At 44.0% G+C, this 14,225-nt stretch overlaps 2 protein-coding genes across 3 annotated transcripts in view; one reads left to right on the top strand and one right to left on the bottom strand.

Annotated features, from left to right (window-relative positions):
* The first annotated feature begins 63 nt into the window (after nt 1–63).
* DNASE1L2 (deoxyribonuclease 1 like 2) lies at nt 64–5,425 on the top strand. Its single transcript, XM_051969530.1, has 9 exons — nt 64–979; nt 1,277–1,469; nt 1,614–1,702; nt 2,245–2,328; nt 2,907–3,007; nt 3,093–3,205; nt 3,425–3,579; nt 3,676–3,772; nt 4,692–5,425. Exons 1-9 carry the CDS (start codon nt 951–953, stop codon nt 4,743–4,745), a joined length of 915 nt encoding a protein of 304 aa, XP_051825490.1. The 5' UTR covers nt 64–950; the 3' UTR covers nt 4,746–5,425.
* Nucleotides 5,426–6,400: 975 nt separating this feature from the next.
* The window catches only part of ECI1 (enoyl-CoA delta isomerase 1), a 29,805-nt gene continuing 21,980 nt past the window's right edge, over nt 6,401–14,225 (bottom strand). For both annotated transcript variants that reach the window (XM_051969528.1, XM_051969529.1), the window contains exons 4-7: nt 11,136–11,282; nt 9,908–10,029; nt 9,523–9,701; nt 6,401–7,132 (exon numbers count right to left, since the gene is read on the bottom strand). In XM_051969528.1, coding sequence (XP_051825488.1) covers nt 6,966–7,132; nt 9,523–9,701; nt 9,908–10,029; nt 11,136–11,282 — 615 coding nt within the window. In that variant the 3' untranslated portion in view covers nt 6,401–6,965. The remainder of the gene's footprint in view (nt 7,133–9,522; nt 9,702–9,907; nt 10,030–11,135; nt 11,283–14,225) is intronic.

The raw sequence follows: 14,225 nt of genomic DNA on the forward strand, positions 1-14,225 counted from the left end.
AGTGTGTCCTCTGAGATTTCAGCTTCCAGCTGCCTTGCCACAGGCCTCCCCATGCTCCCTGGCTCCCTAGAAGTGCTCAGAGAGCTGCTTTTTAGGGCAGTGAGCCCTCTGAGCATAGTGGCTCTGTGGCTGGAGGTGGGCAGTGGGCAGTGGGTTGGCATTTGTAGGTATGGATGTGTGGCTGGCTGATTGGCAGTGTCTTTCCTATGGGGTAGAGAAGTGGGCAATGCTAGAGCCTGAGCCGGGGCCACACCCTTACCGGCCATTCTGTACTCTGCGGGCTCCATCCCTAGGCTTACATCACCAGCTTTCCTAACTCGGGTCCAGTGACTTATGTGTGTGCCCTGGGCCTTCTAGTACAGACTCCAACCACCAAAGACTGGGACCTTCTAAGAGGGGGGAAAGAGGGAAATAGATCCATCCCATTCTAGTTAGAGAGGGACTTGGACCAAGATGTTTGGTGTTCCACCTCCTTCGGCCTAAAGTCTTGCTCATCCCGCTTTTACTCCTTCCATCTTTTCTAAGCGAATTCTGGCTTGAGCCAATTTCTCCCCACTCGCAGGCTTGCCCGTTTTTGGGGGTGGAAGGGGTAGGATCGGAGCCGGTGGATGCCCAGCACCTCCCTCTCCAGCTCCCGCGGCTTCGCGTCGGAGTCCGTCTCTGTCAGAGGGGGCGGGGCCGCTCCTGGTACCGGCTGAGAAGGACATCCCCAGGAGCAGATGCTCAAATACGGGGGCGCAGCACTGAAGTCTCCTAGTCCGAGTCTGGCCCGGACGGCTGCCGGCCCCGAAGTGATCCCAGAGACACCCCGGATCTCCGTCTGACCTACGTGCCTGAACTAGCAGGCACCCTAGCAACTTGGACTGGCTGAGGGTCTCGTGAAGCCCAGGGCGAACAGGAACCAGAACCAGGAGCTTCGGCGTTCCCTAGACGGATAGTCTGCACCTCCTATGCAGAGCGGCCCTTGTTCCCTATTCGCGTGAGTCCCATTCCCCCGCTCGCTGGATGTCCACGGGAACAGAGGTCAGGAGGGGGCGCGGAGAGAGCCACAGGCTCCTCCCGTCCGTCCCACTCCCCACTCTGAGGCTGGGGAATGGGTGTGGGGAAAGGGGACCGGGACGGAGACATTACACACTTGAGTGGGGGTGCATGTAGATAAATGCGAGGACAAGCGGGTGTACACCCGCGGATGTGTAGGACTGCAAAGGATTGGGTGGGAAAATGTATCGGCCAGAGTGGGGAAGCGCGCTGACGCGCTCGCTCCCCGCACCCCCAGCCGGCTTAGGGCGCGGACCATGCGCTTGCTCCGGGCGCTGCCGGCCGCGCCGCTGCTCCTGCTCTGCCTCCTGACCCGGGCCCCGGCGGCCGCAGCCTCGCGCGCAGCCCCGTTTCGCGTGGGCGCCTTCAACATCCGCAGTTTCGGGGACAACAAAGTGGCGGATCCCGCCTGCAGCAGCTTCATCGCCCAGGTGCCGGAGGGGCGGAACGCAGGCGCAGGAGCGGACGGGTGGGGTAGGTGGGGAGGGGCTTAAAGGCCTGGGGTCCCTGACAGGGTGGCTGGGGGCCGAAACCCCGGGTTGTCCCTCTCGGGTGACCCCTTTGCCTCCTCGAAGATCCTGGCGGAGTATGATGTGACCCTGGTTCAAGAGGTCAGAGATCCGGACCTCAGCGCCGTGTCCGCGCTCCTGGAGGAGATCAACAGGTGCTTTCTGGTGACACGGACACGTAGGGACACGCCCGAAGCGGGGAGGGAAGGGAAAGAAAAGGAGAGGGAGAGAGACAGAGACGGGGAAAAGGAGAGAAGAGTCCTAGCAAGTCCAATCCTCCACGGCCATGAGAGTGCCGGGGAACCCAGCATCGGAGCTTTGTCCCCCGCATCCGTCTCTCAAACGCCGCTGGGCCGTAGCGGGGGTGCGTCTCCCTAACCCCTCCCTCTGCGCTATTCCTGGGTGGGATGAGTCACTGGGTTCGGAATGGTGTTTGGTGCCACGGGGGCGGAGGTCGGGGCCGGGGCTTCGGGTCGAACAAGAAAAGGTTGTCGGACCGCCCAGGGGAAGGGGGACTCCGGGGGCGAGCGCCGGGGCAGTGCGTGATGATCCGGGGCTTGGGGGCTCCTGGGCACCCTCCCTGGGCTCCTACTGGGGCTCGGGCGGGGGGGGCAGCTTTGGATGGGGAGGCTCCCGGAATCTGAGGCCTTGCCTCCCCCCGGGAGTGTGCGACTCCCTACCTCTCCTCTCTCCCCAGTATATCAGAGTACACTTACAGCTATGTGACCAGCGAGCCGCTGGGACGGGACAACTACAAAGAAATGTACCTGTTTGTGTACAGGTTAGAGGGCACGGAGGGATGGAACGGGGCAGGATTGGGCTCCATGGGACAGGGCCTCAGACCCAAGAGAAAGCCAAGGACGGGGCTGGGGCTGGGGATGCAACTGGCGGGCAACTTCAGAGCGGGGACTTGAGGACCAGAAGGCGGACTTCAGCCGGGATGTTCAGTCCGCCGTCAATGGTCATTTATTAAGGTACAGTGCTGGGCTACCAAGGAAGGCAAGACAGGATCTCTGTCTCTGTATCTATAAAGTGTATATATATATGAGGTAACGCCTTAGTGTTAGAAGGCATTAGCATTTAGAGAGAGATTAGGAAAACTTTTTTTTAGAAGATGGAATCAGTAGAGATCTGAAGGAAGCCAGAGAAGGGGGAGATGAGGTCTGAGTATTCCAGGCATAAGTGTCAGCCAAGGAAAATGCCAGGAGTCTGGAAGCGGGATCTAGTTTTAGGAAGAGCCAGGAGGCTGTCATGGGACTTCAGGGCATGTGGTGGGTGTCAAGGGAAGCAAGGTGTAAAAAGCCTGGAGACAGGAGAGACTACCCCATGACTGAGGTTCCCCTGCTCCACTTCCCCTAGGACAGAGAGACTCTCGGTGATGGATAGTTACTGCTACCCAGACCCCCAGGACGTTTTCAGCAGAGAGCCCTTCATTGTCAAGTTTTCATCTCCGAACACAGGTGGGGCAGGTTGACACCCTCTGACTACCTTCTTGCTCTGTTTCGACACTCTGAATTAACTCCTCCCTCTGCACTGCTCCTACAGCCGTGAAGGAATTTGTCCTAGTGCCCCTGCATTCAGCCCCACACAATGCTGTGGCAGAGATTGATGCCCTGTACGATGTCTACTTGCATGTGATTGACAAGTGGGGGACTGATGTAAGACTGATCTCACCTACCTCCCACTCACCCCCAACCTCCTTCCCCATTCTCACCTCCTTACCTAACTCTTCCCCCACTCCTGCCCCTGCATCTTCCTCCTAAGAGCCTGAGAAGAGGGTCAAGGAATCAGGGAGGAGGGGAGGAAGGAAGGAGTTGTGTACCAGTGCCAGGGCTATCCATACACCCTTTTTTATTACTGTTGATCACTCTTTGCAGGACATCCTTTTCCTAGGAGATTTCAATGCAGACTGTAACTACGTCAAACAGCACGACTGGGCCAACATCAGGCTTCGGACTAGTGAAATTTTTAAATGGCTTATACCAGATGGAGCTGACACTACCGTGGGGAATTCTGACTGTGCTTATGACAGGTGAGAGGGGCTGATGCACTGGAGGATGTGGGAGGAAGGGTCCCTCCTCGCCCAAGGGAGAGGAGGGCCAATAGTCACTGTCCCATCCGTGTACAGGATTGTGGTCTGTGGCTCTCGACTGAGAAAGTGCATCGCACCCAACTCGGCGACAGTCAACAACTTTCAGAAGTCCTTTGGCCTGGACCAGACTGCAGTAAGTGCTGGAAAGAAGCCTGTTTTTCTGTTACTACTCACTTTTAAAAGGAGGGGTCCATCCCTTGTCCCTGCGAGTGTTTTCACACAATCACCGAGGTAATTTTGTCAATTGTCTGAGGACTTGGCTATATCTAACCAAATTCCATTAGAATTTATGAAGCCTTAAGTGATCGACCAGACCATCCTCTTGCTTTCATCTCAGCTTCATCTCTGGTCACAGTTTCTCTATTGCCTAACCCTGACTGAAAAACACTCAAGTGCAAGGCTTGATGGTAGTGTGGTGGGGGGGTACACACATGAATTTCCTCCTAACTCCAAACCCTCCTCTGCAGTTCTGCCCTTTTCCTGTGGCTAAGATTTCGTTGGAAACAGTGTTTAGAAAGTAAGTGCATTATATTCAGGGCACGATCCAAGAAGCCTGCTGGGCCATTATATGCTGAAAAATTATTTTTCTTGGCCACAGACTAATCTGCTCCTGGCCAAAACTGAGACCTATGTTATCTAAACCACTGTTTCAGTATTCATTTTGCAAATGCTTACCACAGGGAAGATTAGGCAACGGTATAGATGGATTAATGTAAGTAATTTTCATTAATCAAGATTTGTTTAGAGTATTGAGGGAAAATCAAACCAACTGCTCTCTGAGGTGATGAATCTTCTCTTTCATAAGGAAAATTCTCTCTAGTATTAAAAAAAACCTAATATTATTATTACCTCTTGGCTGGAGGGCTTGCAAAAAGACTAAAGGCTAAAAGCCACAGATTCAAGACAAGTCATTCAACTTTGTTTATTGGTTCCTGGATAACCATACAAGTGCCTGAGTGCATATCAGAATATGACTTCTAGTGCATATCTTTGTAAAGATAAAAAATAAAAAGGCTAGAACAATCTCACTCTCTCTTCTTCCTTTCTTCCAGGCTTTAGCCATTAGTGACCATTTCCCTGTAGAAGTGACACTGAAAACTCACTGACGCTCCTTAAAGTCTGTGTGGGATGCTCTTCTTCAGCCTCTTTTGTCACAACAAACAGCCCCACTGGACAACAATGTGGGAAAATATTCCTGGACTCCTGAGGAGGTAGAGTCAGTGCCAGAGATATTTTTCTTTTTCAAGACTGAAGGTTTTCAGGACCTAACACTTGAAATTGGTTTAATCCCTGGGTGCTGAGCTCCTGAAACAGTTCTAGTGGCCTTGAAGTACATATTCTCAACCTCCAACAACAGGAGCCTGCTCTTCCTGAAGCCCACCAAATGCTTTCTGCTGGAAACTTTCACTCAGGCTAATGAATTGGAATTCAGTCCAAGTCTCAAACACAAAATTTTTCAGGGGTTTTCTATGGATTTTGCTAAATCACAAGAACCATGGACAAAATAATTAAATGAGGATGAGAAAATCCAGATACAGTACAAAGTCAATGATTGATTCTTGGATGCATTAATGAATTTTATCTCCTAGTTTTATGTCCCTTAGGCTTATATTCTGCAATGGCTCCTCAGAGCCTATAGGGCTGGCAGGGGAGACTGCTGCTACCTGCATCTGTTTGCATTTCATTGGTCAGACCAGCAACTAATTCTTCTTCAGTTTACCTGTAGAATATGAAGAATATGAAAAATTTGTCTTCAATGTTTAGTAAAAGCCCACTTTGGAGAAAATTTTCTGATCGTTTTGTCTATTTGAAAAACAGAAAGCTGTCACTTTTAACTGATGTTCTGTCCACAAAATGCTACTTACAGATACTATAAATTTGGCTTCCCACTGAGCCAGGGGAGGCCCAAGATGCTACATCGTCACCATTTGATTACTCCTAGTTCAGTTTTTAAATAACAAATCTTGTATTTTATACTTTGTTATTTTTCACATCCATGATTTCACTTGTTATAAAAGTCATGTGAGTTATGTAGGAGAGGGATCATTCTTTCTATCTGATAAAGAAACTGAGGTCCAGAAGTTAAGGGGCTCACTTCCAAATAATTCTCCCTTGCATTCTTCTAGTCCTTTTCCATTTGTGCTTTGATTTCATTAGATTTTTCTAAAAAAGACCTTTTCTGAAGATTTTCACAATTAAGTTGGTACTATGTCTTGAAGAGGCAATCGGAAAGACTGGGGTCCTCAAGTGATACATAGCCACTGTGTGGACTCAGGTAAGTCATTTCACCCATAACAGCCCCAAGAACTTTTTCTTGCATATCTGGGTGGAGGAAGTATTTATACCACAGGTTTGGCTCTTTCCTTTTAACCCCTCCAAAATTAACTTCCATTCAAAAACCTAATTATATTACTCAAAGAATAAGAATGACAATCTCAATGTTTGGTGATTTAGACAAACTATCTAGTGTCGGGAAGGAATTTTCTGCACAATTAATGACATCAAAGTTTGGATTTGTTCCTGAAATGTCAACCTTTGACACCCCCATGAGTAGGATTTGGAAAGGGCAATGAAGAATACATAAACGGCTCTTCCAGGAGAAGACAGGTTTTGGAAAGTAAAGCTCTTTGAGAATAAATTAACAGAAGCATTTCTAAATCATGCAAGAAATCGGTATTGTGAAGATACCATCATCTCCTCTTCTCTTCCCCATTCCTATTCTCTGCAACACTCATTCCAATGATAAAGGAATAAACAAGAATCCTGAAAAGCTATTTATTTGAAAAGTTCCATTCTGAGTATATATAAGGGAAGTGGTAAGTGGTGAAGTGCTCTTTGCAGCTCACTAATTACTTGTAGAATGCCTCTCATCACTTGGGCAACCAGGTCACCAGCCCTGAGGCTGGAGAGCAAAAAAATCTTCGGACTTTTATTCACAATTCTCTTTGAGCAAAGGTGGTTTTATTTCCAAGTTCAGTAAGGCTACTACTCATGATTCCCAGGTAAAATGCTACTCAAGAACTAAAGGCTTCCTTTCCACATTATCCACCAAGTCTCCTAAGCATCTTCTAGATTTATGTGGAGTGGGCTAGAGACAAAATACACCGATGGGAAGAAAGAAAAGATACCTTGGGGAAGTCAGAATAAGGGGACAAGATCTTCTGAAAAAATTAACAAACTAAGAACAAATAATTACATTTACTTTTATCTTGAAAAATATCTTCTTTTAGAAAACCTACAGCTATCCAAAGAAAGGCTTGTAAGGTCTGTACATGACTTTGTTTCGATGAACCCCACCCCACAACCTGGCTCAGGAGCCTCAACTTTTACCCTTTTCGTTCTTTAAGTGCTTTTAAATACATATGAAGAGATTTCTGGATGCCATCTCTGGAGATGAATCTGACAAAGTTGTTGATATCCGCTTCTCGCTGTTTCAGCAGCAGATCGGCAGTAGGTTTTCTCATCATGGTTTTGGTAAGCTGGCGAGCGTGGTCTAAAGACAGGGTTAACAAGTCATTAATTTCTAGGTCACCAAGAGTCAAACCAATTAAGTCATAACCTGGTTTCATAGAAATGCATTCCCACAAGCATAACCTACCTTATGATGCTTTAATCAACTTTTATTTTGTAATCTCAGTAAGCCCTAGCCTAATGACAACATAAAGTCCTATTCCATACCCCAACACCACTGAATGACCAGCTTAGCTGCTGCTCCCCAATGAACTCCCTACTCCAGGAATGATCCTAACTTCTGCCACTTTTTATTTTCCCAGACTTTCCTGGGAAGTCTAGATTCTCTTTCCCAATCCCTCACACCTCAGTCTGATTCCTCTCTTGTCTATGCTCATTTAGTGGTTCTGATCTTCCCTCTTTCCAATTAGTTATGTCTGTGGAAATTCTCGCATAATATTGTTTTCTTTAAATGCATTTTTCTGGAACAAATCAATAAGGTTAGACTAGGATGCTGGTAGAATGAAATGTGTACATCACTTTGGAAACTCAAAGTTTCAAATGTATAATCCAATACCTTTCTCCTTACAACAGTTTCCTCCTTTATGACAGAGTTTTTAACAAAGGAGGAAAAAAAGAGTAGAGGAACAGATCAGTGGGGCAGCCTCCAGTCCCAGCTCAGAAGGCAAATTCTGGGAAGCTAGGCTGTTTCCTGGAAAAAGCAGGGAATGCTACTCCTGCAAAAGGAAGGGGCTCTGTGCTCAGAGCCAAAACTCAGAGCTGCATAAGAAGCTTGAGACAGCGTCCCCTTTATCCCAGAAGCAGAGCTTGACCATACAAGGAAAAAAAAAAAAGGAAATATCAAAAGAAAATGAGCAAGAAACAGAAATGAACTTTGACCACAGGAAGCTACTATAGTGACAGGAAAGACCAAAATGCCAACACAGATGAGGACAAAATATTCACTGAGGAAATCTCAAAGAGTGATATAAATATGTCTCAAGCCCAAAAAGGATTCTTGGAAGTGCTTATAAAAGACTTTAAAAGACAAAGAAGAGTGGTAGAAGAAAAAAAATGGGAAAAAAAAAGTGAGATAAGCAAGAGAGAATCAACAGCTTGAAAAGGAAGGCAATTTCTTAAAAAATACAATTAACCAACTGCAAAAAAAAAAAAAAAAATTCACTGAAGAAAACACTTTTCAAAGAGCCTGGCTAGCATTCTACAAGAGATCATTAAGGAAAACTGTAGAAACAGAGGAGAAAATACTCATTGAAAGAATCCACCCATCACCTTTGGAAAGAGATCCCACAAGGAAAACCCCAAGGAACATTGTTCCAAAATTCCAATTTCAAGGAAAAATAATACTTCAGCTAGATAAAAACAATTCAAATATCAAGGAACAACACTCAGGATTACCCAGGATCTGGCAGTTTATAATAAAGGATCAAAGGGCCTGGAATACCATATTCTGGAAGACAAAGGACCTGAGATTACAATCAAGAATAACTACAAAGTGAGATACAGCATCATCTTTCAGGAGAGGCAATGGATCTTCAATGAAATAAGAGACTTTCAATCATTTCTATTGAAAAAAAAACAACTAAAAAAAAAATAGTAATCTACAAACACAGGATTCAAAAGAAACATAAAATGGTAAATGGGGAAAAGATATATTGTTTAAAGGTTAAACTGTTTACATCCCTAGATGGGAAAATTATATCTGTAACTCTTAAGAACTTTATCTGTTATTAGGGCGGTTACTGAGAATGTGTTTGTGAATGGATTCTGATGTGGTGACATCAAAAACAAGACATTAAGGGATGGGAAAAGGTCTGGTTGGAAGAAAAAGAAAGGGGACAATTAGTTCACATGAAGAGGTGCAAAAGACATATTACAATTGAGGGAAAGAAGGGGGGTAAATAAGCATTGTCTGAAACTTGACCTCATCAGTTTTGGTTCTAAGAGGGAATAACTTAATCATTCAGTTGGGTATAGAAATTTATCTAACCTTAAAAAGAAGTAGGAGGAGAAAGCCAAAAGAAAAGGAAGGGGTTGGATAGAAGGGCAGAAACAATAAGAGAAAGGGGTTAGAGAAAGGGGGAGGGTGATAGGAGATAATGGGTGGGGTGGGTCAAAAAAGAATACTACTAAGGACAGGGTGGAAAAAAGAAAAGAAAAATATATACAGGGGAGAAAATAGGATGGAGAGAAATACAGAGCTAGTAATCATAACTGTGAATGTGAATGGAAAGAATTCTCCCATAAAAAGGAAGAGAATTAGCAGAGTGGATTAAAAAAAAAAAACCCAAACACCAAAACTAACCCCAAAACAAACCTCCACCACCAACAACAAAAGGCAGGGAAAAAAGTCAAATGTCCCCAGCAGAAATAGTCCCTTAGTGACCAGTCCCCAACAGAAAGGCATCTTCTCACCTGGAATCTTCAGCCACTGAGACATCACACTGAGAGCTGTGCTCTGCATCTTGTCTTCTGGCACTGTCTGATCCACAAGGCCTATTCTGAGGGCTTCTGCAGGAGGGAAGAGCAAGCCCAGCTGAAGGGCCTTCTCGGAAGCTCTGTTCCCAATCGTGTTTACAAGGCTGTCTTTAAACCTAGAATTAACAACACACACGCACGGCCCTCACTTAACTCTGTGTGGAAGGACTGAGCACAGATCAGCATTTAAAAAAAGAGAAGCATCTAGTTCTGACACTGAGATGACAGATTCCCAAAAAAGAAAAGCAAAAGCTTCTTTCTGAAATCATGTTCCAACAAGTGCAGCAGAGATGGGCCCGCCTTATGGCAGGGTCGGCCTTACCAGAAGGGCGCTACGATGCCCAGCAGGGTTTCGTTCAGACCAATGGTGTACTTCGGGTTGTCGGCCATGATTCGGTAGTCACTTGTTAAGGCAAGCAGGCAGCCTCCGGCGGGGCTGGATCCCTAGAAGCAAAGCCAGATGTTGACTCTGGGCAGGCCTGCTATCCCATCCAGCTGTGGCATCTAGATACTCAAAGTGAATGTACAGATCAGATTTAGTCCTGGAAGAATCTGCTGCCATTTGTAAAAGGGGGAAAAGAACACGACATGACTCCGGTTTTGTTCTTAGCCTCCTGACAGTCAAGAGGGTGTGCAAAGTTCTGAGAATGGGTCAGCTGAATCCCCGTTAGGAAGGAAGCATGCCTGGGGCTTTATAAAATGTCACATCTGTTTTAAAGCCATTTGTAACTGGTCTAAATGGTCATACATTAGAGGCAGCCACAATGCAGTAGGAGGAGTCTTAGATTTGAAGGTTAGAGGACATAGACTCAACCCTGAGCTTTGCTATTTAACCTACTGTACTGAGTTTGGGCAATTTTCTTCCTGTCTCTGGGTCTCAGTTTCCTGAACTTTTAAATGAGGGAGATTAGTTACATTTCCTTCTAGATCGAAATTCTGTGATCCCTGAACTCTCAACGGAACCAGCAAGGGGCCAACCAAACTCTTAACTAAGAACATGGCCAAAATAGCAAGAACACAATGTTTCTCTTTAAGACCTAAGATGAATATATAACCTATATCAGATTGCTTGCTGTCTTGGGGAAGGGGCAACTAAGAGAGGAAAGGAGAAAAATTTGGAACACAAATCTTACAAAAATGAATGCTGAAAAGTATCTTTATGTGTATTTGGAAAAATATCATTGAGGAAAAAAAAATAACCCAAGTTGAAGTAGCAAACACAAACTTCTTCCATCTATAGTTTTTATTATTGTTATTGTTCAATTGTTCTAGTCATGTCTGGCTGTGACCCCAATTTAAGAGTTTTTGTTGGAGTGATCTGCCTTTTTCTTCCCAAACTCCTTTAGAGATGAGGAAACTGAGGCAAATAAGGTGAAGTGCCTTGCCCAGGGTTACTAGCCACAGCTAATAAATGCCTGAAGCCAGGTTTTATCTCAGAAAGATGGGCCTTCCTAACTCCAGGCCTAGAAGCCTATCCACTGTGATACCTGTCCTACCCTATCTTAAAGGAAAGCCAGTTTCCTTTGAAATCAGACAAAAAGGCAACTTGCATTGATTGCTGCTATCACCACCATGTTGGACATGTACAGCTTCAGCCACAACTCTTGTACTGCTTTCCAGTACTCAGTATAGTGTGCTGCATTCTTTCCACACATTTCGGTAATATCCAGGCCAGCAGAGAAGATTTTGGGGTAGTTCTGAAATAATAAGAAACAAGAAGTCAATTAACATGCATTTATTAAGCACTTACTATAGGCAAGGCATTCAAAATATGACAAAAATGAAATTCTATCAGCCTATGAGAAGTCAATGGTATATATCAAAAATACATAAAACATACACAAAGTTATGTCAAATAATTTTAATGTTTAATTAATTAATTAATTAATGTGTTTTTTGCTGAGGCAACTGGGGTTAAGTGATTTGCCTAGGATCACACAACTAGGAAATGTTAAGTGTCTGAGGTCACATTTGAACTTGGGTCCTCCTGATTCCAGGGCTGATGCTCTATGCACTGTACCGCCTAGCTGCCCCTAATTTATTTAATATTTTCCCCAATTACATTTAAAACAATTTTTTTTACATTTGTTTTTAAAACTTTTGAGTTCCAGGTTCTTTCCCTTATCATCCCCCAGTTAAGAAACTACATGTGAAGTTATATCAAATAATTTTGGGGAAAAGAGTAACTGGGAAGGAATCTAGGAATTCCAAGGGGTATCAGAAGTGAGGAGGGGGAAAAGCCCTGAGAATAAACTTGGGATGCATCATGGATTGTGTGAAGGAGGCATAAAGTGCAATAATCCACTTTGGATCCAAGGGCTTAAATGCCAGACAAAGGATTTTACATTTGATTTTGGAGATAACAAGAATTTAAAGAGCAAAGGGATGACTTGATCAGACCTGTGCTTTGGGAATAACCAAGGGCAAAAATGTAGAGGAAGGATAGAAAAAGGAGAGACATGATGCAGGGAAAACAATTAAGAGGTTATTTCAGTAATGTAGGAGAGAGATGTTAAAGGCCTGGTGACTGTGTAAATGGAAGGAGAAGCTAGATTGGAGAGGTATAATGGGGTGTAATTAACAATGCTTTATAATAAATGGACTCCTATAGCATGAACAATCAATATTTTCCAAGAACCATTCATTCTTTAAATATCTTATTTTTTTCTTTTAAAGACAACTGTGAGTAAGTGACTTGACCAGGATCACACAGATAATAAGTATCACATTAGAACTTGGATCCTCCTGACTGCAGGGCCAGTGCTCTATCCAATATCTTTTTTTTTTTTTCCCAAATGTACACAGGTGATAACCGGTATTTTTTATATTTCAAGATAAGTAAGTAAATTCTGTCATTTTAAATGTATTTGACCAATTGTAATTCATTTTCACTCAAATGAGTAAAAATAAAGATTTTTTGTTTTGTTTTTGCAAAAGCCTTCATTAGTTTATCATGTCCTTGTTTTTCTAGCTTTTCCAACTTGGAGATTAATTCTTAAGTTGTAAAGGACAGAACAAATAAAGTTAAGAGGTAAACAAATCTATGTGCTTTTATCTTTCCAAAAGTGATTTCAAGTCTCCTAGGCTCGAATGAAACCAGTTACCCCACAGTGCTGTTCAAATGTCCCCAAGTTACTGAAACAAACAAATTTTTATATGTGATTGTTTAACTTCTATCAGTGATCTCCGAGGAATAGCCTAAGAGTGTGGGAGAAATACAAGACTGGATATGGGCAAATGTTTTCCTTTTTATTGATTACTGAGAATAGCTGGGTCCTGGAAGCCATAGACAGGTAAGAATCTTGTTGACATGCCTCAAAATTCGAAAAAGGATTACTGGGTAGATGAACATGAGAGAGGGAAAGTAAAGTACAATTATAAGGAGGCATCACAGAAGCAGGCCAAAATAAACTTCTTTTATGACAGCTATTTGTGTAATAAGTACTTCAATATTTGAAGTATAAACAATCAGTTCAACAATTCCAATCACAAATGTTCTGTACTTTAGAAGATAATCTTTGAGAAATTTGATGGCTAAAAAAAAATCATCCTAAACTTGTGATAAGCCTTTATCATTAGTAATGCTGGTCTTCCGACAAGAAACATGGCTCATTGCTGGGTTTAGGATCTGTTGGAGCTGGTGATTGTTATGGCCCATTCCTAAGTGTGAAGGGACAGGTCGATTCTTCCAGAGCCCCCACAGCTGTGAATCATAACACCCCTGAAGGAACTGCAAATCAGCCTTTACTGACACAGATGTTGCTTGTGGATTGGGAATGAAATAAATCAGAGGGAAGAGGGACAGGAGAGAAGTCAAAGAATGCAACTGCCTCTCAGTTTCCTTATATCATTATCATCTTCTCACATGAAGGGATCTGTTCCACTGGTCAGAATTAGATCCCCAGCAGCCACTAGCAGGTAGCTCCTGTAACAAGTGATCTGGTAGAACTTTCTAGAACTAGGAGGCATGTGTACACCATAAAATCCAGAGCAGAATTTCAATGAAAGTGTCTAATTATAGGGAGATACTGTAGCAAAGTGGATCAAAAAATGTCAGCATGGTGCTTGACAAACTGACTGATAACCTTGTGGGACAAGAGGAAGAGATAAGTTTGTGAATTATCTCAGCTATTTTCCCTCTCTTTCTCCATCCTCTTGGGTGCATTCTCATCTGTTCACTACAAGCTGGAAGTTACAGCTCCCACTACTATAAAATAAATTCTATGATAACAAGATAGTTTGATTTATATGATTGAACAACCATATCCAGAGTATTGCTTTAAAGATTGCTGGTAACCTAGAGGGAGGCTTCTAGAAGTATGTTGAGCAGCTCTACTTGGATCTATCTTGTTTTATGTTTTATATCAAAGGCTTAATAATTTGGTACACTGCACAGGCCTGGAATGCTGCGGATGACTCAGACACAAAGAGTTTTAGAACTGGAAGGGAGCTTGAAGGTCAGTTAGATGGATAAGAGTTTTATCCATCCATTAATTCTACCCCTCCCCTCAGAAAACGGTCCTTCTAACCAGTGCTTAGACTCTTAGAGTTACTTATGTTAAAGCAATACCTGACTACTTGTTAATTCTAAAAGTCTGCCCTAGTTCTGTTACCTGTAACTGGTAATAGGCCCGAGTCAG

The sequence above is a fragment of the Antechinus flavipes genome, chromosome 1 (assembly GCF_016432865.1).
Source record: "Antechinus flavipes isolate AdamAnt ecotype Samford, QLD, Australia chromosome 1, AdamAnt_v2, whole genome shotgun sequence".
Classification (NCBI taxonomy): Eukaryota; Metazoa; Chordata; class Mammalia; order Dasyuromorphia; family Dasyuridae; genus Antechinus; species Antechinus flavipes.